The 25,801-nt window shown below is 38.2% G+C and overlaps 1 protein-coding gene and 1 pseudogene across 1 annotated transcript; both read right to left on the bottom strand.

Moving 5' to 3' along the window:
• Window positions 1-3,058: 3,058 nt before the first annotated feature.
• On the bottom strand, window positions 3,059-3,751 carry LOC128104427 (ferritin heavy chain-like). The gene has a single exon (XM_052729327.1). The coding sequence runs from the start codon at window positions 3,605-3,607 to the stop codon at window positions 3,059-3,061; it is 549 nt and encodes a 182-aa protein (XP_052585287.1). The 5' UTR covers window positions 3,608-3,751.
• A 12,734-nt stretch (window positions 3,752-16,485) lies between these two features.
• LOC128104624 (calponin-2-like) lies at window positions 16,486-23,858 on the bottom strand (annotated as a pseudogene).
• Between the last annotated feature and the right edge of the window lie 1,943 nt (window positions 23,859-25,801).

The raw sequence follows: 25,801 nt of genomic DNA, 5'->3' as shown, positions 1-25,801 counted from the left end.
AGGAAAATGTGTAAAAATAGATTGTAAAGGTGTGGAATACTTCTGAAATGAACATAAACCTAGACAACTCTTGGTTTATTGATGTTCATCCATTCAATTTATATTTTCTGTTTGTATTGATATTTCCCAGTTAAAAGTAAAAAATACAAAGAGTACATGAGATAGGTTTGTTTAAACCTTTTGTCTGCTTTCAGATAGTGATTATCATAATACAAACAATACCAAATTTTCTTGAAATTAAAGTGTGCATAACTTGTCATACACACCATTTATTAATTTAGTTTAGCATAAATTATAAACAATTAATTATGTGGGATGTGTAAGACACTAAACTCAAATGATATCAAGGCACATTACTGACTTAATGTCAAGGTGTGGCAAAAGTTCAGTCTCTTCAAAGGCAAGAGAGTTTCAGAAACAATACCACCATTCATTGCACTGCACTGGAAATTAATAGTTTCTAATAGCCATTTTGGGCTCCTGATGCCCTGGAGCAACCTGGTTGGGAAGTGAATAACTATATTAGGATATGTGATTAATTCAGACTACTTTGGAAATTTATACTTCTCCAAAAAAGAAGATGGGAAAGTATGTCCATAATGATGAAAATTCCTTAAAGTATCTCCTGGTGTTACTATGTCCTGTAATTAATATTAATGGCAAAGTAGAAGGACACAATCTGGGAAAAAATAATAAATTACCTAGCTCTGTAATAAGGATTATATGGTCCATGCAACCAAGTAAAGAATTGCACTTGCTGAAATGCTTGCTGAGGGTGAAGTGATAAAGCAAAGTCCTAGAGGAAGGAACCTATAATTAACAGCTAAGGATATGTGACCACTTACAGAAAAGAGGATTTAATTGACATGAAATGTCAATTTTTTTCCTCCTTATTATGCTTCTGTAAATATTAATTAGATATTTTTAATTTTCTTTCTCTTGTTTCTCTGTCATTTCATGCATCAACATTCATGTTGTCTAACCCTATCTTCATACCTAAGTCAAGATATAACAAAAGACTAAATATTCATAAAGGAACTTGTTACCCAAGATCTTTAGAGGCCACAAAGTTAAATTCCAAGTTTCAGATGCTAGTCCTGGGAATCTCAGGATATGGTGATTCCTCTGCTGAATTTCCTTTTATTTTTCTATGGTCTTTATTTTTTACTTTTTTAGAATAAAAATGTGGAATAAATATAAGAATATGGTGGTCCTATGTAACTTTCTTTTGATATTCATAAGATCTTACATTGAAGAGATGTGAAACTTTATTGTGAATTTTGATGACTTAGGCGACTTTTAAAAGTCTGTGCTTTTTTTGTTAGACCAGTTTTTATTATTTATTCTATGTTTGGAGATATAATTATATCATGTTTATTTATATACAGAGTTAAATATATTATAGTATGTTTAGGCAGACAATAATTTAGTTCCTTATATTTCAGATATCTTTAATATTATTTTAACTTCTTCCTTTTTTTCCTTTTATGTTTGGCTTTTTCTCTTTTTTTAATTAAGTAATTTTCTATTCATTTTACATACCAGCCACAGTTTCCCCTCCCTTCCCTCCTCCCACCCTACAGCCCCTCCCACCCATTCCCCATTTCCACCTCCTCCAAGGCAAGGCCTCCCATGGGGAGTCAGTGAGCCTGATACACTCAGTTGAAGCAGGTCCAAGCCCCTCCCCCTGAACTAAGGCTGTGTAAGGTGTCCTACCATAGGCAGTGGGCTCCAAAAATTCCACTAATGCACCAGGGCTGGATCCTGATCCTACTGTCAGGGGATTATATCCATCCCTCCTCCCTTGGTAATTCCTGTAGTTCATTTTATTTATTTATTTTACTATTTGAATATTCTCTTTACCTCCCAACCCCTCATTTATTGTCCATTGTTTCATTGATCTTTGCATTCTGACTTTGGTAAAATGAAGTCTTAAAGTTGGTTTGATTTACATTTCCTAATTGCTAGGTTCTGTGAACATGTTGTAAAGTTATTTCTTATCTATGTTCTCTGATGATGGCTAAGCTATCCACTGAAATATAGGTGTGGTAGAATGCCATTAGGAGTTACTTTGTTGCTGTATTTCTTTAGCAGAACAACAATATTTGTTTGTCCCCAAGGTGTACATCCTACCCAGTCTTTATCTTGACCACCAAAGCATGGATTCTATCTCATAGATTAGAACACTCTGTTCATGTACTGTGTGCATTTTATAATCAGCCATCTTATGTTTTGATTTGTTATTTTTTGTTTTTTATATTTTTTTATATATATATAAATATATATATATATATATTATAGATCCTCTATGATATTCCTCTTGACTTGTATAGAAGTTTTTTGTTATAATGTTCCACCTGTCAATTGTTGGTCTTATTTCTTGGGTAAATGGCATCCTGTTATGAAAGTCCTTTCCTTTATCTACTATATTTTGTAGGGTACTGTGTGTGTTTTCTTCTACCAGTTTCAGTGTTTTGTGCTTTACTGGTAGATATTTGATACATTTGGAGTTAATGTTTATTCGAGGTGATAGATACAGGTCTGATTGCAACCTTCTGCATATGGTTGTCCACTTTTTTCAGGACCACTTATTGAATGAAGATGCTTTCTTTTCCTCAGCTTATGTTTTTGGAAGCTTTTTCAAATATTAAATGGTGGAACCTACATACTCTCACATTCTATTTAGGTCTAGTATTTTTCATAATTGGATTAATGCTAGTACCATCATTTTTTTTGGTAGATGAATTTCTAAACAGTCTTATTAAATAAGAAACACAGAGCCAAATACTGACTTAATAGCCAAAGAGATCAGAGAACTAGTGAAGGGCCAGGACTACCTTATCTTACCACCTCGCCACCTTAACTTCCCCAGAGAGAGCTTCTTGCCATCTAACCTGTGATCTTTTGGGTACCAAAATTCTTTATTTGAAGAAATGGTGCAAATTAAAGAACTTAAGCGGATGTTTTGGTATGAATTATAGAAAAGAAAAGGCAGCCCAACACTCATGCACGGCCTCAGTGACCAGTAAAGTCACTTGTGGCTTTGGGGGAAGTCAGCTTAGCTCTTATCACTGTGTCCCAGGGTGAGCTTGTCAAAGAGATATTCTACCAGGCCAGCTTCAGGGGCTCCCATCTTGTGGAGGTTGGTCACGTGGCCACCCAGTTCTTTGATGGATTTCTCCTGCTCATTCAGGTAATGGGTCTCAATGAAGTCACACAAGTGGGGGTCATTTTTGTCACCAGCCAGTTTGAGCAGTTCCAGTAGTGACTGACTCACACTCTTCTTCAAGTGTAGTGCACACTCCATTGCATTCAGCCCATTCTCCCAGTCATCACAGTCTGGTTTCTTGATATCCTGCAGGAAGATTTGGCCACCTCGTTGGTTCTGTAGCTTCATCAGTCTCTCAGCATGCTCCCTCTCCTCATGAGATTGGTGGAGAAAGTATTTGGCAAATTTGTTGAGAGCTATATCATCCGGGTCGAAGTAGCAAGACATGGACAGATAGACGTAGGAGGCATACAGTTTCACGTTGATCTGGTGGTTGATGGCAGTCTCCGAGTCCTGGTGGTAGTTCTGGCCCACTTGTGAGGGAGCTGTGGTGGTCATAGCAGGAGCAGGGCCAGGCACAGTGGCAATGCTGGAACAAGGAGGTTGCAAGAGTTCTGGTTCTGAGGAGCCAGCTGGGGTCGGAGGGGTGGATTGCCATATTCTGTTCAAGAAGTGTTGAAGCAGAAAACCGAGGTGACTCTGGGCAAGAACGTCTTCTAACCTGTGTTTTTATTGCCTTTCTGTTCTGCCTTCTCATTGGCTCTAAGCCCAACCACATGACTTCTTCGTCACTGCCTGTCTAGACAGACCTCCAGGTCTCTATGGTTCTTTTTTTTCCTTTAATTTTGTTTTATTTTACAGTACAATTCAGTTCTACATATCAGCCATGGATTACCTTGTTCTCCCCCCCTCCCGCCCCTCTCCCCTCCCCCCCAGCCCACCCCCCATTCCCACCTCCTCCAGGGCAAAGCCTCCCCCGAGGACTGAGACCAATCTGGTAGACTCAGTCCAGGCAGGTCCAGTCCCCTCCTCCCAGGCTGAGCCAAGCGACCCTGCATAAGCCCCAGGTTTCAAACAGCCAACTCATACAATGAGCACAGGACCTGATCCCACTGCCTGGATGCCTCCCAAACAGATCAAGCCAATCAACATTCAGAGGGCCTGATCCAGTTGGGGGGCCCTCATCCATTGGTTCATAGTTCATGTGTTACCATTCGTTTGGCTATTTGTCCCTGTGCTTTATCCAACCTTGGTTTCAACAATTCTCGCTCATATAAACCCTCCTCTTTGTCTCTAATTAGACTTCCGGAGCTCCAGTTCCCTCAGTCGATAGATGGGGTTTCTAGCATGACAATTAGGGTGTTTGGCCATCCCATCACCAGAGTAGGTCAGTTCGGGCTGTCTCTCGACCATTGCCAGCAGTCTATTGTGGGGGTATCTTTGTGGATTTCTGTGGGCCTCTCTAGCACTTTGCTTCTTCCTATTCTCATGTGGTCTTCATTTACCATGGTCTCCTATTCCTTGTTCTCCCTCTCTGTTCTTGATCCAACAGGGATCTCCCGCTCCCCCAAGTTCTCTTTCCCTCGACCCTTGCCCTTCATTACCCTAACTCAAGTCCAGGCTATTCATGTGGATCTCATCCATTTCTCCATCATTGGGTGATCCCCGTGTCTTTCTTGGGGTCCTGTTTTCCAGGTAGCCTCCCTGGTGATGTGAGTAGCAGTCCAGTCATCCTTGTTCTACATCTAGTATCCTCCTATGAGTGAGTACATACCATGTTTGTCTTTCTGAGTCTGGGTTACCTCATTCAGGATGATTTTTTCTAGATCCATCCATTTGCCTGCAAACCTCATGATGTCATTGTTTTTCTGTGCTGAGTAGTATTCCATTGTGTATATGTACCACATTTTGTTTATCCATTCTTCAGTTGAAGGGCATCTAGGTTGTTTCCAGGTTTTGGCTATTACAAACAATGCTGATATGAACATAGCTGAACAAGTGCGCTTGTGGTATGATTGAGCATTCCTTGGGTATATGCCCAAGAGTGGTATAGCTGGATCTTGGGGAAGATGGATTCCCAATTTTCTAAGAAAGCGTCAAATTGATTTCCAAAGTGGTTGTAAAAGCTTGCATTCCCACCAGCAGTGGAGGAGAGTTCCCCTAGCTCCACATCTTCTCCAGCATAAGGTGTCTTCAGTGTTTTTGATCTTAGTCATTCTGACAGGCGTAAGGTGGTATCTCAGAGTTGTTTTGATTTGCATTTCCCTGATGATTAGGGATGTTGAGCCATTCCTTAAATGTCTTTCGGCCATTTGAGTTTCCTCTGTTGAGAATTCTCTGTTTAGTTCTATAGCCCATTTCTTAATTGGACTGTTGGGCATTTTGATGTCTAATTTCTTGAGTTCCTTATATATTCTGGATATGAGTCCTCTGTCAGATGTGGGGTTGTTGAAAACCTTTTCCCATTCTGTAGGCTGTCACTTTGCCTTGTTGACTGTATCCTTTACTCTACAAAAGCTTCTCAGTTTCAAGAGGTCCCATTGATTGATTGTTTCTCTCAGTGTCTGTGCTACTGGTGTTATACTTAGGAAGTGATCTCCTATGCCAATGCGTTTAAGACTACTTCCTACTTTCTCTTCTAGTAGGTTCAGAGTAGCCTGATTTATGTTGAGGTCCTTGATCCACTTGGACTTAAGTTTTGTACACGGTGACAGATATGGATCTATTTGCAGCCTTCTACATGTTGATATCCAGTTATGCCAGCACCATTTGTTGAAGATGCTTTCTTTTTTTATTGTAGAGTTTTGGTTTCTTTGTCAAAAATTATATGATCAGAGGTGTGCGGATTAATGTCAGGGTCTTCAATTCGATTCCATTGGTCCACATGTTGGTTTTTATGCCAATACCAAGCTGTTTTTATTATTGTAGCTCTATAGTAGAGCTTGAAATCAGAGATGGTGATGCCTCCAGAAGTTGTTTTATTGTACAGGATTCTTTTGGCTATACTGGGTTTTTTGTTTTTCCATATGAAGTTGAGTATTATTCTTTCCAGGTCTGTGAAGAATTATGTTGGTATTTTGAAGGGGATTGCATTGAATCTGTAGACTGCTTTTGGTAAGATTGCCATTTTTACTGTGTTAGTCCTGCCAATCCATGAGTATGGGAGATCTTTGCATTTCTGACATCTTCTTCAATTTCTTTTCTCAGGGACTTAAAGTTCTTGTCATATAGGTCCTTCACTTGCTTGTTTAGTGTTTCCCCAAGGTATTTTATGTCATTTGTGGCTATTGTAAAGGGTGATGTATCACTGATTTCCTTCTCAGCTTCTTTGTCAATTGTATATAGGAGGGCTACTGATTTTTTTGAGTTGATCTTGTATCCTGCTATGTTGCTGAAGACATTTATAAGCTATATCAGTTCCTTGGCGGAATCTTTGAGGTCACTCAAGTATACTATCATGTCATCTGCAAATAGGGAAAGCTTGATCTTTTCCTTTCCAATTTGTATCCCCTTAATTTCCTTATGCTGTCTTATTGCTCTGGCTAGAACTTCAAGTACTGTATTGAATAAGTATGGGGAGACAGCCTTGTCTCATTCCTGATTTTAGTGGAATCACTTTGAGTTTCTCCCCATTTTATTTGATGTTGGCTGTTGGCTTGCTATAAATTGCCTTTATTATGTTTAGGTATGTTCCCTGTATTCCTGATTGCTTCAAGGCCTTTATCATGAAGGGGTGTTGGATTCTGTCAAATGCCTTTTCTGCATCTAGTGAGATGATCATGTGGTTTTTTTCTTTGAGTTTGTTTATATGGTATATTACATTGATGGACTTTCATATGTTGAACCACCCTTGCATCCCTGGGATGAAGCCTACTTGATCATGGTTGATAATTGTTTTGATGTGTTCTCGGAGTCTCTTTGCCAGTATTTTATTGAGTATTTTTGCATCAATGCTTATGAGGGAGATCAGTCTGTAGTTCTCTTTCTTTGTTGTATCCTTGTTTGTTTTAGGAATCAAGGTAATTGTAGCCTCATAGAATGAGTTTGGTAATGTTCCTTCTGTTTCTATTGTGTGGAACAAATTAGAGAGTATTGATATTAACTCTTCTTTGAAGATCTGGTAGAATTCTGCACTGAAACCATCTGGTCCTGGGCTTTTTTTGCTTGGGAGACTTTTAATGACTGATTCTATTTCCTTAGGGGTTATTGGACTATTTAAATTGTTTATCTGGTCTTGATTTAACTTAGGTATGTGGTAACTATCCAGAAAATTATCCATTTCTTTTAGATTTTCCAGTTTTGTGGAGTAGAGGTTTTTGAAGTATGACCTGATGATTCTCTGGATTTCCTCAATGTCTGTTGTTATGTCCCCCTCTTCATTTCTGATTTTGTTAATTTGGATGCACTCTCTGTGTCTTTTGGTTAGTTTGGATAAGGGCTTGTCTATCTTGTTGATTTTCTCAAAGAACCAACTCTTTGTTTCATTAATTTTTTGTATTGTTCATTTGTTTCTATTTTATTGATTTCAGCTCTCACTTTGATAATTTCCTGGCGCCTATTCTTCCTGGGAGACTTTGCTTCTTATTGATCTAGAGCTTTCAGGTGTGCTGTTAAGTCACTAGTGTGAGATTTCTCGAACTTCTTTATGTGGGCATTTAGTGCTATGAATTTCCCTCTTAGTACTGCTTTCATAGTGTCCCATAAGTTTGGGTATGTGGTGTCTTCATTTTCGTTGATCTCTAGGAAGTCTTTAATTTCTTTCTTTATTTCCTCCTTAACCCATTGGTGATTCAGTTGAGCATTATTCAGTTTCCATGAGTTTGTAGGTTTTCTGTAGTTTTTGTTGTTGCTGAAATCTAACTTTAAACCATGGTGTTCTGATGGAACACAAGAGGTTATTCCAATTGCTTTGTATCTGTTGAGATTTGCTTTGTGGCCAAGTATGTGGTCAATTTTAGAGAAGGTTTCATGGGGTGCTGAGAAGGTATATTCATTTTGTTAGGGTGGAATGTTCTATAGATATCGATTAAGTCCATTTGAGTCACGACATCAGTTAAGTCCTTTATTTCTCTGTTAAGTTTCAATTTGGGAGATCTATCCAGTGGTGAAAGTGGAGTGTTGAGGTCTCCCACTATTAATGTGTGGGGTTTTATATGTGGTTTAAGCTTTAGTAATGTTTCTTTTACATATGTGGGTGCCCTTGTGTTTGGGGCATAAATGTTCAGATTTGAAACTTCATCTTGGTGGATCTTTTCTGTGATGAGTATGTAATGCCCTTCTTGATCTCTTTTGATTGATTTTAGTTTGAAGTCTATTTTGCTGGATATCAGGATGGCTACACCTGCTTGTTTCTTAAGACTGTTTGATTGGAAAGTCTTTTCCCAGCCTTTTATTCTGAGGTAGTGTCTATCTTTGAATTTGAGATGTGTTTCTTGTATGCAGCAGAAAGATGGGTCCTGCTTTCATATCCATTCTGTAAGCCTATGTCTTTTTATAGGTGAATTAAGTACATTGATATTAAGGGATATTAATAAACAGTGATTGTTCATTCCTGTTATTCTTTGGTGGTAGTGTGTGTGTGTATTTCTCTTCTTTGGGGTTTACTGCTGTGGCTTTATCTATTGCCTGTGTTTTTGAGGGTATATCTGACTTCCTTAGGTTGGAATTTTCCTTCTAGTGCTTCCTGTAGGGCTGGGTTTGTGGATAAGTATTGTTTAAATCTGGCTTTGTCTTGGAATGTCTTGTTCACTCCATCTATGATGATTGAAAGTTTTGCTGGGTATGTTAGTCTAGGCTGGCATCCATCGTCTCTTAGTGTCTGCAATACATCTGTCCAGGTCCTTCTGTCTTTGAAAGTCTCCATTGAGAAATTGGGTGTTATTCTGATGGGTTTGCCTTTATACATCACTTGGCCTTTTTCCTTTGCTTAATATTCTTTCTTTATTCTGTAGGTTTAGTTTTTTAATTACTATGTGCCAAGGGGACTTTTTTGGGGGGTCTAGTCTGTTTGGTGTTCTATGGGCTTCTTGTATCTTCATAGGCATTTCCTTCTTTAAGTTGGGAAAGTTTTCCTCTATGATCTTGTTGAATATATTTTTCTGTGCCTTTGAGTTGGTATTCTTCTCCCTCCTCTATCCCTATTATTCATAGATTTGATCTTTTTATGGTATCCAAAATTTCTTGGACATTTTAGGTCATGACTTTGTTGGGTTTAGTGTTTTCTTTGACTGATGAATCTATTTCTTCTACCATATCTTCAACGCCAGAGATCCTCTCTTCCATCTCTTGCATTCTGTTGGTTATACTTGCATCTGAAGTTCCTGTTCGTTTACTCAGATTTTTTATTTCCAGCATTCCCTCTGTTTGTGTCTTCTTCATTTTTTCTATTTCCCTTTTCAGGTCTTGGACTGTTTCCTTCATCTGTTTCATTGCTTTTTCATGATTTTCTTTCAGGGCTTTATTGTTTTCTTCCAGGGCTTTATTGTTTTCTACCGCTTTATTTGTCCTTTCCTCTAGTTTTTTATAGCATTCTTCCCATTTTTTGCTTGTCTTTTCCTCAATTTCATTTGTGATTCTTTCTATATAAGCCTCTACCCTCTTCATGATGTGATTCATAAGGCTGGTTTCTTCTGCTTCTTCCATTTTTTGATGTTGGAGGAGGGCTAGGTTCTGGTGATGCTGTATTGCTCTTCATTTTGTTGTATGTACTTCTACCTTGATGTCTGCCCATCTCCTTGTGGTTCGTTCTTGGTCTTATCAGCACACTTGGTTCAGACAGAGCTGACAGATTCAGGGAGGCTCTCTCTTTTGTCCAAATGGGAAGTCCAGGGCAGGATGGGAGCTCTTGTCCAGACAGGAAGTCCGGGGCAGGATGGGAGTTCTTGTCCAGACAGGAAGTCCGGGGCAGGATGGGCGCTCTTATCCAGAAGGGAAGTCCAGGGCAGAAAGGTAGTTCTTGTCCAAAAGGGAAGTCAGTGGCAGGATGGGAGCTCTGGTCCAGAGGGGAAGTCCAGGGCAGAATGGGAGCTGGGGGCCGGTCTCTAAGTCTCAGGAAGTGGCTGGGGTCTCAGGCAGATGGGCGTGGGGGCAGGGCATGGAGATTGCAGGGTCTGCCGGGGGTCTTGGAGAAGAGGGCTAGGGAAGCCTGTCCAGTGGCCAGAACCTGGGGCCAAGTTGGGCAGGTCTTCCCCGGAGTGGCTGGTGCCCAGGGATGGGGTCTAGGCTGAGCCTGGACACTCACCTCTGGTCCAGAAGGGAAGTCCGGGGCAGAGTGGGAGCTGGGGGCTGGTCTCTAAGTCTTAGGAAACTGCACCATCATTGTTTTTACTGCTATTATCACAGTGGGTTATGGAGTGCTAATCTCTCTGAAACTATTCTTTTTGTTCAGGATTGTTTTAGCTATCTGGGATCTTCTGTGTTTATATATGAATTTTAAGATTATTTTCTATTTTTCAGATAATGATATGGAGATTATGATTGGGACTTCACTCCTTAGCAAATGAGATTTGTAACATTGTCACTTTCAAATTATTAAATCTACCAATTCATGAGCATTGGATTTTTTTCATTTTCTAGTGTCTTTAACTCCTTTAGTGCTCTGGCATTTTCATTGTAGAGGTCCTTCACTTCCTTGATTGGGTTTATTCTTAGGTATTTTATTTTCTTTGATGCTACTATAAATAGGAATGTGTCTATGATCACAATCTTTCATTGTGTGATGTTTATTTGTGTAGAGAAATAAAATTGATTTTTGGAAGTTAATTCTTTATTCTGCCACTTGGATGAATTTTTTTAAAAGATCATTTTAAGAGATTTTCTGGTAGAAATTTTTGAAACTCTAATGTATTGTATCATGTCATGTGCAAATAAGAATAAATTCATTTAGTCTTTCCATATTTTTAATACTTTAATTTTCATCTCTGTCTTAATACTCCAACTATTCCCCAGATCACAATATTATAAATGAGTGGGTATAATGAACATTGACTAGTGTCTGACTTCAATGGGATTGTTTCAAGTGTCTTTACATTTAGTAAGATGTTGACTGACTGTTTATTTTTATAATTAATTAATTAATTAATTAATTAATTTTTATTTATTCTTTGTGTCTTTTACATCATGCCTTCAGATCCCACCCATCTCCCTTCCCAATCCAAAATAAAACAAAATAAAATTTAAGAGAAAAAGGGGGGGAATGAGGAAGGGGAAAATCTCGTCATGGAAGCTGCAGTGTAACACAGTGAGTCATGCAGTAAACCCCTTTATCCATATTTTTTTACATGCAGGCATTTTCAAATAAGAATCATTGGTCTGGTTTGAGGTACCTGGTCTCTGCTGCACCATCAATCCTGGGCCCTTACTGGGATTCTTCACGGACACCCTATTGTTTGCTTCCCTGTGTTGTAGAGATCCTGCAGCCCTAGGTCCATGACCCCCTGCCATGTTCTAGCAGACCACAGATGGGGTGGGCCGACACATAACCCTGGTTCTGGGTCTGAGTATTTGCAGAGTTGTTCAGCCTGCCAGCTCTCACCTGCCTTTGCTGCCAGGATTGGATCTCCAGCATTGCCCTGGCTAGTTCACCCTTGCAGTGATGATCAAAAGGTAGGCCAGTGCTCTGACTTTCACATCCTCCAGGTAGGTTTCTCTACACCTACACCTTCAAGGGCAGCTCTAATGTGCTTCCCCGGTAAGATGCAAGGCCAGCTCTCCCAAGCGCTGCACCTGGTGTGGAGCAGGGACTGTTCTTCCATCTTCCTCAGACACTGATGGGTGGGGTCTGGGAGAGGACATCTCTAGGGGTAACAGGAGGGAATCTTTCCCTCACCCATGCCACCACATGGCATACAAGAGGAACATGACCTGCTCTCCCATTCTCATTCACTCAGGACTAGTTCACCCATGACCCTGCAAGCAGAATCAGCTCTATTGTGCATCCCAGGTGAAGTGTAGGATCCTTTCTCCTAATTGCTTCAGCCAGTGAGAGACAAGACCTGTTCTCCCTAGTATCACAGTCTGTAAATGGAGTTTCTCTGTCCAATCCCACAGCTGCTTCCAAATAATCACTCAGAGGCTTATATTACTTGTAAATGTTTGGCTGATCATTAGGCTTATTACTAACTAGCTATTACATTTAAATAAACCCATTTCTATTAATCTATGCATTGTCATTTGGCCCATGGCTTACTTGTCCTTTTGCATCTTATTTCTTGGGCGGCTGGCTGGTGTCTGTCCCGACTCCATTCTTCTTCAACTCTGTCCTCAGTTTGATTGTACTGCCTAACCTTATCCTGTCATGATACTGGCCAAAAGTCTTTATTATCAACCAATGAGAGCAACACAGTTACAGAAGGACCAACCCACAGAATTTCCCACTTTCTGTCTAATTATAAAGTAAGGTTTTAACTTTAACATAATAAAATTACATATAACAAAATAGTTATCAAGCAAGAACTATAGTTACAATATCTAGTCTATTTGTGTTTGACAAAATCATAGAAAACACTCAATTCTCTATCTTATCTTCATGAGTCTAAAGTTTTACATCTAATTTACCTTTTATCATAACTAAGGAAAACTATAATTATAACTCTTTCATCTTCAACTCCATCAGACTACAGAAGGATGTAATGTTACCTAATAACAGGGACATCAGGTTGCCTAAACAGTCCCCAAAGATTTCTCTGTAATTTTGGGTCATCTATCTTTGGCCCACAAGCCTAGCATATCTGACAGACTTTTTTCAGAAGCAGGAAAAACTGTAGTACTATCTTAGCAAAGCTTGGCAGTTGCTTTTTCTTGTGTTCTGCTTGTCCAGATTGACTTACTGTCAGTTGTCAAGGCTGCTAGGGATGGCATATAAGATGACTGATGTGCTCCCAGCAGAGACTGGAGATGAGGGACCGAAGATTGTGAACTATCAACCCTCCATGCATTCCCCTCCTGATCTTCTGCTTAGCATGCCTCTAGAGAGCCAAGGCAGAAATGCCTACATGTCCCGAGGTCATGCTTTATGGCATGCACACGTCATGTTCTCCTCCATATACTTACTTCTTGCAATGCTAGTCTTTTTCTTTTATCTGAGTTTCATGTTCTGTGTTCCTAGATCAGTGGTAATTTCTGTGACACAGGAAAGAAGTGAAGTAAATTTCACAGGAAATTATACAGAGATGATCACCCAAGCTGGGGTCAAGGCAGTTATGCAGGTCATGGGAAAAAACTTGCAGCCTGGGGATACTTTTTAGGCTTGGATAAGCTGTAACGAATGTGTGGTCAACTATAGCACATGGTATGATGTGTATCAGCACACTGGTTTCAAATTGGCCATGATGAATAATTCAGTTTCTCAGGATATTCCAAGGGCATTGTGTAAAACTTGAGAGCCTAAGGGGTATTGGCTGAAGACTGTGGATGGAGTAACATAGATTGGATGACAAACAGGAAGTGTGGGAACCTACAGTAGGAGGAAAATGGTGGCCTCCACCAAGAAAGAGAGATGGCAACTTTAATCCAGATATTTTGATTCCTCCGGAAGGAGTGTGGAGACAATGTGGCAATGGTTGGAGTGATTGATGCAAGTTTTATTGGGAGCTTCCAGGAAAGGTGAGCTTCCTTTCATGGAAGCTCTGAAAATTGGATCAGGTCTTCCTTAGAATTGTTGGGATAAGGACAAAAGTTGCTGACTTGCAAGGGGCAGATTTCTTGTCTGAGGTCATTGTGGCCCACCAGTCACAGGGCTTGGTGTTTATAGAGGACTGAGGAGGAACCTAGGTGATTTCAGGGGTCTTGAGGTCAGAGCAGGCTGTGTGAGAAGGAAATGACTGTCTGGTATATTAACTGCTGTTTTTATTTTTACCCTTTTTTTTGCAAAATTGCATATTGTTGGCCTCTGGTTCAAATGCTCAGAAGATTGTATAATCACTAATAATAAAAATAAATTATGCTTGCTTTGGTATTAAGTTTGGAATAGTTCCTGTGTTTAATCAAAGATGATGAAGAATATATTGGTGGTTTTCTAAGAATAACCTTTGGAATCATGAGATTACTTTGTATTGGTGATTTCCCTCCTTTTTTTTCTGTTTCTGCTCATGAAAATAAAAGACTGAGGTTACCAAAGCAAAAGCAGAAGCTGTAGCAAGAATCTACTTAGCAACTGCAGAAGCCTGAAGTGACCTGTCAGCTTGCACAAGCACTATCTCTGAGTTGTTACTATGCCTTCCAGGTATCCCATCCTTTGGACCCCCAAAACTGCTGAGGCTGGTCCCCAGCACAAGGCAAGGGCAGCATCTTGTCTGATAGGCCAGTTATGTCAATGCAAAGAGTTCCACATAGAGTTTCTTTGATGCCCAACATCCTCTTTGAAGTAACTTGTGCTACTAGGAGCAGATGTGTCTCACTGTTGAGAAAACTCTAAATTATTAAAACATTTTAAGTGCCATATTCTATATATCTTTGAAATGTTTGAAGATTACCTAATTGAAATATATCTTTGTATACCTAGAAAACCTAACTAACATGACTATAAGCTTGACTATTACAGATGACTATTAATCTGTATTTTTAAATTATACATTACATTTTTAAATGAGCTGCATAAACACAATACTTAAACAAGAGTAATAATATACATACAGTATAACAAAATTGACTTTAAATTTGTATCAGTAAACTAAAATCCATACCAATGTAAAATATGTAAGATTAACAGTTACATTTTGAATTAAAATAGATTCAATAATCTACCCTTTTCCCCATCATTTCTATATCATATCCCCCTTTCTTCTTTAGAAAGAGATTGACTATGACCAATAACAATTTATAACCAATCCCCTAAACCAAGACAAATATCTATAATCTATTTTTTGGGAATGTGGGCATAGTTCTCTAGACTACTTCCTACTGATTGGAGGCACTCATAATCCTATGGGACCCTGAGAAAATTTAGGATAATTATTAAGAATTGGCTATAGTATTTTGTGAGGCTGGATCATCTCAGTCAGTGGCCTTGAAGCTATTTTGGATGTTGGATCAACTGGGCCATTTTTATTGGTATCTGCTCCCCTTGTTCTTGAAATACATAAACTTTTAAAGTTTACATATATATATATATATATATATATATATATATATATATATATATATATGTGTGTGTGTGTGTGTGTGTGTGTGTGTGTGTGTGTGTGTTAATAGAAATACAAATGGCATGTTGTATACAAGCCCAGCCAAAGATATTTTTTTGTTTTCTGCTTGAGTAGATAAAATATACAATATGTATCTTGTAGTTACTTTAGGTTTATTTTTCCATGTCTGAAACAGGATTTCAGGGGATCTTCCTTGATCAAAACAGATTTCCCTTAACCCAGAATGAATCCATAGCCTTTCATTTTCTGTGGAAACAAAAACAGAACCTCTTTTCCAAAGTAACATATCTTTTGACTTAAATTTTGGAATCAAGTTTTTTTTTAAATATGTAGGTTGGATTAATCCAGCAACATTTATAATCAAATGTCTCTTAGCAGCTGTTGTTTCTTCCTCTGCAGTCAAACAATTCAAAGACAATTCAATAACATACAGTATCCAGACTCTCTGTGTATTTTCCATCTTTATTTGACTTTTTGATTACTTCACTCCCTTTTTAAGGACTTTTTATTTTTAAATTATATATTTTTTATGACTGTCTAAACCTTCTCTTTTCTCTCTCAAGCCTATGTGTATTTTTAAACATACTGTAACCCATTTAGAAGTTTTTTTTCATATGAATCTGTCTATATTCTTTATCTCCAGCCCTTTTTATCTATATGAGCAAAAACCATAAATCTATATTATAATTTCAAATATGTATTTTTAAGATTTGAAGATAAAATAAAGGTCTTCTCTGGTAAGAGATTATTGTAGTTTGAATAGAACTAACACCCCAGACTCACATGTGTGAATGCTTTGCCCATAGGGAGTGGCACTATTAGGAGGTGTAGCCCTGCTGTAGTAGGTGTGGCTTTGTGGGAGGAAGTGTGTCACTGTGAAGGTGGGCTTTGAGATATCATATTCTCAAGCTAAGCCTAGTGTAGCAGTTTCTGCCTGCTGCCTCTGGATCCTGATGTAGAACACTCAGCTCCTTCTCCATCACTATATCTTCTGGCATGTCACCATGTATTGTGCCATGATGATAATGGACTAAACCTCTGAAACTGCAAGTCAGCCCCAACTAAATGTTTTTTCTTTGTAAGAATTATTGTGGTCACAGTGTCTCTTCACAGCAATAAAAATTTAACTAAAAGAGAAACATTTCAAAAAAATGTGTCAACCATAAAAATCAAGTTGGATTTATTAAAGAGATTTGGGGTCATTATCATCTGTAAAGTTACAAATGAAATGAATCATAAAATGCTAATGAAGAGACAAATTCATGATTTTTTCATAAGTGTATAAAAAGCCTTTGACAATGTCCAGTATATATATTGATAACAAAGGTCTGGAAAGAACAGGATAGGAGAGAATATAACTCACCATAATATAGGTTATATATTATAAATACACAGTCAACATAACCCCACATGGAAAAAAATTCTAAGCAACCCTATTAAAATCAGGAATTGGACAGAGCTGTCCACTATCCCCACTCCTTTCCAATTCAGTGGTTAAATGATTGAGCAATAAAATAAGGTAAGCAAAGAAAATTAAATGACAACAAATTGGAAAAGGATTTGATTCATCCCTATTTACAAATGATATATTATACATGAGATATCTCCAAATTCCAATAGAAATCTTGTAGAAATGATCAACACATTGAGCAAAGTGACAAGATATGAAATTAACTTACTGAAAAAGTTGTCTCTGTAATCCCATCGAAGTGTTCCAGCCCTCTCCTCAGGACCCCCAAACCACCAGGGTTCCACTTACCAAGCACTCTAAGTGCCCTAATGGCCAAAAATTACACCCACCCTATAGAATAACAAGCCCAAGTCTGGATTTGGTATCCCACCAATCCACAGCCTGTAAACCTCTGTCCACTAAGAAACACTATATAAACCTATCTCCTGCTCAGCTCTCTGCTGCTTCTCACCTGAGCAGAGTCATCTACCCTCCTGGGTTTTTCCATGCCGATAAATCTCTTGTGTGAGTTTTGTTGTGTGGTGTGATTTTGTGATATTCCTTGGCTTCTGACTGCCAGGATACCCTTTCCCTCAGAGTTGTAACACTTACAGTCTTTATACATACCAATAACAACAATGGTGAAGAAGATTTCATGGAACTGCTTTCATTTACAATAGCCTTAGGACAAATAAATATAACCAGACATAAACCTAAATAAGGAGGTGAAAAGTTTCTGCAATGAATATTTAACTTTGTGAAGAAAAATATTGATCAAGATACTGGAAGATATAAAGATCTTCCAGGACATAGATTATTTGATTTAATGTTATGAAAATAAGCAATCTGCTACAACACTTTGTAAATTCAATGGAATACTCATCAAAATTCTCATGAAATTATTCACAGAAAGAGAACAAATGTCCTAAAGTTTCTATGGAAGCACAAAGATCCCAGAAATACAAAGAACCCCAAGTAAAAAGAACAAATCTGTAGCAATTACCTATTTTCAACTATAATAATAAAACTAAAATAGAATAATAATAATAAAACTAAAATAGAAATAGTACAAAACAGACTTGGAGATCAACAGAAAACATAAGAGGATGCTTCATCAGTGCAAAAAATTATGGTCACCCCATTCCTTTCTTTAATTTCTTTTTTCCCATTTAAAAACAGAGATTTTTATTTTTTTTTTGGTCCAAACAGGGCATTTCATATTATTTCACAGTACAGAAGCCCCTGTGAGTCATGTTCAGAACTTCAGGGATGGGACAGATAGCAGAGTTAATCAGGCTTGTATAGAAAGAGCTGGGAGATACAAAACCCAGAGGAACTAGAGAGGGCTGCAGGTGTGGGTGACACAGGGACTTGTCACTCAGTTCCAAAGCCCTATTCAGACCTCAGTTAACCCACTGGGGAGTGGGAGGATGAAGTCTGAGGGTATTAGGAAGACAGAGTCCCTCAGAACATCTGCAGTACTTGAAACCCTTGAATGTACATACACACATCCCTTTCTCTGAGCAAACAACAGAATACAAAAACTCTTGTTTTCTTTCATTGAAATTGTTTGCAGTTTACACAAGTTTATAAACAAGAGAATGATGTGAAAGACATGAAGAAATCAGAAACTTTGGAACACATGCAAAGCTTGACCGTTAGCCTAAGGGAAATCCACAGCCTAGTTGTCCCGCCCTATTGTTTCCTGCTTGTTATGTCAACACTGAGAAGGAAGCAAAACATGCTAGGGGAGAAGAGAAAATGGGTAACTCATGCCTGTTGCCAGCTCTCAGGAACCTGAGGCAGGAAAATTATGATCAGTTACAGGACAGACATTGCTACACAGTAAGGCCCAGTTCCAAAACAAACCAGAATAAAGAAAAGAAAAGGGAAAAAAACAAAACAAAACACCAGAAGTGTAAGGTGGTACACATCTTATTTCCCAGCTGTGTACAGGCAGAGGAAGGAAAATGTACTCTGTGAGTTTGAGGCCAGCTTCACATACAGAGAAAGTTCCTGGACAGCCATGACTATAGAGTGAGACACTGTCTCCAAACAAATCAACAACAGAAACAACCAAAAAAATAAATAAGTAAAAGGAAGAAAGGAAAACAGAAAAGCAACAAAAAAAAGTCCACAATAAAAACAAAGAAAACCACAAAACCCCACACAGGGTGCTGATATGGGGAGCTGACACCCTTTTGTGTTCAGTTTCTGATCCCTTCTGGGCAGTAGGCCATCAGGATCCTCACCCTGGCTTTCATCTCTGATTGGAGCCCAGTCAGCTGATAAGTCCTATGGGAATATGTGGAGTCATATTGCCACCCCAGACTGAAGACATGGAAGTTCTGGTTGGTTCCCTGAATGTAATATATCTTCAGGGACATAGAGGAGTTATCATACCTGTCATTGCCCATGTTGATATTGTAGATGTATTTCTGGTTCCCTGGAGCTGCCATGCATACCTGACTGACACACTTTTTTGTGCCTACCTGGAGGCTGATGGTGCAGTGGTCCATGCATGGTAGAAGCACATCACAGAGAAGTCACCTTGTACTGTATGATATCATTATAGATTTGCTTGCATACTTGTTGGTCTGTATCCCAAAGATGAAGTGGCTGGCCTTTACTGTAGTATCATCAAAGTTCCTCTGTTGTTTCTCTGAGTATTTGACTCTAATGTCCATAGCACTCTGCATCCTTAGTCTTGGCCTTTCCCACATAAGGAAGTAACACTTACATCTGTGTCATGTTCCTGTTCTTGAACAGGTCATTGCACTTGAAGTGGTCATGCCATAACTTGAAGTGGTCATGCCATAACATTGCACATGAAGAGCTCATGCCATAACTGACCATGGCCTTGATGAAGCTGGAGAAGTTTTCTAGCAGTTAGCAGTTCTGCATAGAGCATTTGGTCTTGGTGACAGAGCAAGCTGCAACATGTTCATGATTGTTTTTTCAACTCAATCCCTGAGACAATTCTGGAAGTTGGGGTCAAAGGAAAGATACATGATACACTTGAACCAGATGCGGAGTTTGGCTTCCTTCTGAGTGTTATTTTTGGATGGGAACTGGTTCTTGACATGAGACAGGAGCTTTAGAATTGTCTCTTGTTAATCTGCATGGAGCTCATGGTGTGTGGCACCTGTGTAGGACTGATGTGAACCAGGGGATCTTACTGTTATCAGACTCTCATATTTTTGAAAGTACCAGGACAGTTGCCATCTTCAACAAATTATCATAGGAAAAACTGAGACCAATCTCTGTGAGAATTAAATTGTACATATATCTATTGCCCTGCACTAAAAATATTTCAAATGAATAAAATAATTCCATGTGAAACCAGAAACACTGATTTATTTTTAAAAAATTAAAACATCAGTGGTTTTCAGAGACTAAATTATGAATTAGAAAATCATGCCCATTCTCTCATTCTACACAGTGTGGACATCAGGGTAGGTGGATGTCTCAGTTACTTTTCTATTGCTATGAAACAAACACCATGACCAAAAGCCATGTCAAAAGAATGGGTTTATTTCATTTTATTTCTTATATTCTACCATCCAGAGAAGTCAAGACTAGCTCAGGCAGGAATCTGGACACAGGAACTGAGGCAGAGTCCATGGAGAACTACTTCTTATTGGGTTGGTCCTCGTGCTTTCTTTACCCTGCTTTCTTATGGCACCCTGGTCCAAACACTCAGATATGGCAAGATTCCCATGGAGTAGTGCCCTCCCATAACAATCATCAGTCGAGAAAATGTACTACAGGCTTGTTAACAGGCCAATCTGGTGGTGGTAGTGGTGGTGGTGGCAGTAGTGGTGATGATGGTGGTTGTACTGATGTTATCATTTGAGTCATACTAGCATGCCCTCAAAGGATTATTGATTGCTAGTTCTATCACAGTGTATATAAAATTCTGCATTTAGTGTGAACTGTTTGTGTATGAAGTAACACATTAGATTTTTTATTATTAAAAAATATTCATTTTATATACCAACCACAGATTCTTCTCTCATCCCTCCTCCCACTCCACCCACCCCCTCCTAACCTTTTAACAAACATGCTTGGGTTTAGAGAAGGATAGTCATTATCCAACTCCAAAGCCAGTTTTAATTTTTAATTGAACTGGGACTACATAGAGACCATTTGTGTTAAGTGACTGTAGAGAACAGCAGAAACAAACATATAGGAAGATTTATGAAATTTTATATGTGATATACCAGTAGGCCAATTTACTCTCCTTTCTTGGAACTTTATTTTAGATAATTTGTCCTTTTTCTTCAGATTGTCTCATTTGTCCAGTGTTCTTTAGATGCCTTAGCCTTAATTCTCCTGAAAGACAAAAACAAAAACCCTTCCCCAAGCCTAACTTTGGGGAGGCTCCCATTTGGCAAGTTATATCTGATTAAATGAAAAGCATTTGTCAGTGGTATAAGTTAATTCAAAATGGATCGTCATGCTGGTCAATGAACTATTACCTCTTCTAATTAAGAGGTCTCTCTTGTTCAAATCAAACCTTTATCAATTTTGATGGTATCCATAGTTTTTCTTCTCCTGTAGAAACAAAAGCAAAGCCTCCTCCCCAATGTAATACACATCCTGGTTTCCATTCTGAGATCAGCACATCTTTAAAGTATATAAGCCTATATAATTCTGTAGTTTTTTGTATTATCCAATGTCTCTCTGCTGCTGTTGTTCCTTTCTCATTAGCATTGAGAAAATTCAAATTTAATAGAGCCTTATGTAATCTATTTCTGGTGGTTTTGTTACCCCTTTCTGTTTATTTAGCATATCCTTTAGTGTGATTTGATCTTTCTATAACTGCTTGGCCTGTAGCATTATGTGGTACCTGTAATATGCTTTATATTGTAATAAGCAAAACACGGTTTCATTTTACCAGAGAAATATGCTGGAGCATTGTCAGTTTTAATTTGTGCAGATATACCCATGATGGCCATAACTTCTAGCAAATGTGAGATTACTGAATCAGTTTTTCAGAACTCAGAGCCCATTGAAATCCTGAATAGGTATCAATGGTGTGGTGTACATATTTCAATTTTTCAAACTGTGCAAAGTGAATGAAATTTACCACATTTCATTCCTCTGAGTACGCTTTGGGTTACATCATGCAGGTGGTGGATTCTGATTGTAAAAAGAACAAGTAGGACATTTCCTTATAATTTCCTTGGCTTGTTGCCAGGTTATGGAAAAATCCTTTTATAAACACTTACTATTGACATGATGTTTTTATGAAATTCTGAGGCCTCCAGCACATTTCCTATCAACAGTCTATTGAGCTCATCATCACCTTGTGCTGGTGGTCCTGGCAGACCTGTATGGGATCAACTATGAGTATATAAGGGATAATTCCTATTCCTGATTATATCTTGTAACTGAATAAATAACAAAGGTAATTCTGATTCATTAGGGATAAATTCTGCAGTCTCAATATGAAAGACCACTCTTTCAGCATGCTGAGAGTCAGTAACTATGTTGAGAGGTTCTGAAAAATCCAATAATACCATCAGAATAGTATACAATTTCGATTTGGGGGCCGAATTATAAGGACTTTGAACCACTTTCCTTAAATTTTCTGATTTGTAACCTGCCTTTTCTTGTTTGTTTGCACCTGTATAAAATGTACAGGTTCTAGATATGGGTGTTTTCCATACAGTGTGAGGTAGAATCCAATCAGTTCTCTTTATATGATGAATTCTATCACTTTTGGGATATTTGCTGTTAATCTTTTCAAAAAAATTACTGCAAGCTCTTTGCCAAGGTTCACTTTCTGCCCACAATTTGTCTATGTCATCACTAGTTAAAGGTATGACAATTTCTGCTGGGTCTATTTCTGCTAATTGACAAAGTCTCAATTTTTCTTTGAAAATCAACTCAGAGATCTTTTCCACATAAGTTTTTAATTTTTTACTCATTTACTTGGTAGAAATATCCATTCCAATATAATGTCTTCCCTCTGCATTAAAATTCCTGTAGGCAAATGCTTAGAGGGTAAAATAACAAAAATGAAATCCAGCTTTGGATCAACACAATCCACATGTCCTTCCTATACTTTCTTTTCCAACAAGGCCAATTCACTCTCAGCTTCAACTGATAATTCTCTTGGACATCTTCTAAGGTTTTGAACAAATCACTCAGTTCATCATTTTTTACCCAAAGAACAGTCCATAGATTGGAAATATCTCTGAATAATCTTTGAAATCATTAGGAGTCCATAATTGATCTCACCTAATTTGCATCTTTTGGGGTCTAATCTCTTGTAGACCTATTTTATATAAATAATTAATAGAATCTCCTCTTTGTATTTTTTCAGGAGCAATTTGTAATTCCCAAGAAGGCAAAATTTTCTTGACTTCTTCAAATATTCTTTCTCAGGTATCTGCTTTTGAATCAGCTAGTAAAATACCACCCATATAATGATAAATTATAGATTTAGGGAATTGTTAACATCTTACTTCTAATGACTGTCATATAAAATATTGACACAGGGTTAGGCTATTTAACATTCCCTGTGGGAGAGACCCTTAACTGATATCTCTTAACCAGCTGAGAATTATTGTAAGTAGGCACTGTGAAGGCAAATTTTTCTCTGTCTTTTTCTTGTAAGGGTATTGAGAAGGAACAGTCTATTAAATCGATATCTATAAGAGGCCATCCTTCAGGTAACAGAGTAGGCACAGAAATTTCAGATTATAGAGATCTCATTGCCTGAATTACCTTGTTAATTGCTCTTAGGCCTGTTATCATTCTCCTTTTACCAGATTTCCTTTTAATAACAAATACAGTAAAATTTCAAAGGCTGGTTGATTCTTTAATATGTTGAGCACTTAACTGCTCTTGTACCAGATCTTCTAAAGCCTGGAGTTTCTCTGTTGTTAAAGGACATTGTTGAACCCATATAGGCTTGGTTGTTAACTATTTTAAAGGTAAAGCTGTTGGTGTCGTTGAAAGATCATCAGTTGTTGTGCCCTGTTCTTGTACAATCTGGATGGCTGGTGACCGTTCTTTATAATAATACCTCCTAATCTTTCTCTCAGAAACATGTGTTAGTTTATGGTTTGTTTCTGAGGTTGCAGGAATATTAATCTGGGTATTCCATTGTTGTAATAGATCATGGTCCCATAAATTCATAGCTATATTAGCCACATATGGTTTTAATTTTCCTCTCTGTCCTTCTGGCCCTACACATTCGACCCATCTTGTACTCTTTTTCATTTGAGATAATGTTCCAATCCCTAACAGCTGAACATTTACCTCCTGAACAGGCCAATTTGGATGTCAAAATTGTGGTTCAATTATTGTGACATCCACACCTGTGTCTACAAGACCCTCCAAGAAAACATCATTTATTCATATTTTTAATTTTGGTCTTTGTTTATTTATAAAATTTGCTTTATGGTTTCTCCTGAATTTCCTGTTCTCTCTGATATAGCTGTTCCATCACCCTGAGCATTCTGGTTTATTACAATAGGCATTTGGTTATTTAATTGCTCTGAGAAGGGATTTCTTCTAAGATGGCAGGAAAGGATTGAACCAAATTGGTTATGGAGGCCTGCAAGAGGCTTCTCAGGTATGTTCCTTATGGCAAAGGCAAAGGATTACCTTGTCTGTACATTTGTTGGTTTCATGTTTACCTTTATGACACCTTCTGCATAATCCAGAAGGGAGGGGCATTCTGTTGCCATTGTTCCTTGAAGAAACATTGTTTCTAGGAATGCCCTGTTTCCAGGCCCTTTTTAGGTGACCTTATTTACCAGAATTAAAGCATCTGACATTATTATTTTTCTTCAAAACTCTTGTTATCAACTCTTCTATCAATGTAACATCATGGTCATGAGACTTAATATTAATTCTGTCCCTGATCCAATCCTCCAAGGATGCTGATCTGGCCTCTTGCATGTTGCATTCACATTCTCAAATGCCAAAGATTCAATTATTATCTGACAAGCTTCTGAATTTGGTATCATTCTATTTACTGCTGAAGACAGCCTTTGTAAGAAATCCATGAAGGATTCTTTGGGGTCCTGTATAACTTTTGTAAATGATTCAATTTTCTTCCCTGCTTCCTCAATTCTGTCCCATGCATTTATGGCTGCCATTTGGCATAGAATTAGGGTTTGGTTATCATATAAACATTGTCTTTGTATATCAGTGTAATCACCTTCTCCAAGAAGCTGATCCTGGGAAATTTCCATACCTCTAGTTCTACATCATTGTTCTATTGTTTTATCCTCTTCTTTCATAATGTTTGCCACTGTAACTGTGGACTGGCCTCTAGCATCACTGTAACTAATTCTTTACAGTCCTGAGGGATAATTACAAGTTGAGCACAAGTTTAATATCTGTTTATAAATGGAGAATGCATGCCATATGATACTATAGCTTCTTTAAATCTCCTCAAATATAACATTTCCACTGAAGTCCAGGTAGCTTGTACATTTCCTTGAGCATTTGGTAAATCCTGTAAGGTTACCAAATAGACTAATGTTTGCTGCCTGGTAACATGAGGCTGTTTCTCTGCAACCATATAATTCAATCCTGAGATAGGTTCACCTTTAAATTCTTCTGTCTGGGTCTGAATATCTCTATAATTCATTTTAACAAGATTTTCTAAAGCTTTTATCTCAGTCCTCAAGCTAACCAACCTTTTTAATGCTAAAATAAAAATGATCAAACAAATAATATTCATAATTGATGTTATGTATGTCCCATCAACATTAATTATCCTCTCATTTAATTGTTCCATTTTGAGACTGCTTAATGTGTTATCAAACAGAGACCAAATTCCTTCCATTGTAAAAATGTTTCCCATTTTTTAATGTGGGGGGAAATTCTCTTTCAACTAATTTCTCCCTTTAAGATATCTTAATTGACTTACCAAGTCTGTCAACTGTGTAGAACAGTAGAAGTTGAGGAAATTTCCAATCAGCTACCTAGTATGGTAACAGTCTGAGATGGGAATCTAGAGAGAGCTCTCCACACACCAGGAGAGAAAAAGCCAAAGAGATTCTGGCCCATGTGGGGTGGAGATCCTGCCGCATGCAGCTCTGGCCTGAGCTGGGCAACTTGGGTCTGAGCCAGGGGGCCTGTAAGGCCACAAGTAGCTTTTTAGTGAATTCTTACCACAATCATAGGAGTATC

This window comes from Peromyscus californicus, unplaced genomic scaffold (genome assembly GCF_007827085.1).
Source record: "Peromyscus californicus insignis strain IS unplaced genomic scaffold, ASM782708v3 Scaffold_8__1_contigs__length_139910024, whole genome shotgun sequence".
NCBI lineage: Eukaryota > Metazoa > Chordata > Mammalia > Rodentia > Cricetidae > Peromyscus > Peromyscus californicus.
Note: the sequence above shows the minus strand (reverse complement) of the source record. Positions and strands in the feature narration are given on the sequence as shown.

What these genes read in the sequence shown, in the direction of transcription:
- LOC128104427 (XM_052729327.1), bottom strand. Translation starts at nt 3,607, where the DNA reads ATGACCACCACAGCTCCCTCACAAGTGGGCCAGAACTACCACCAGGAC.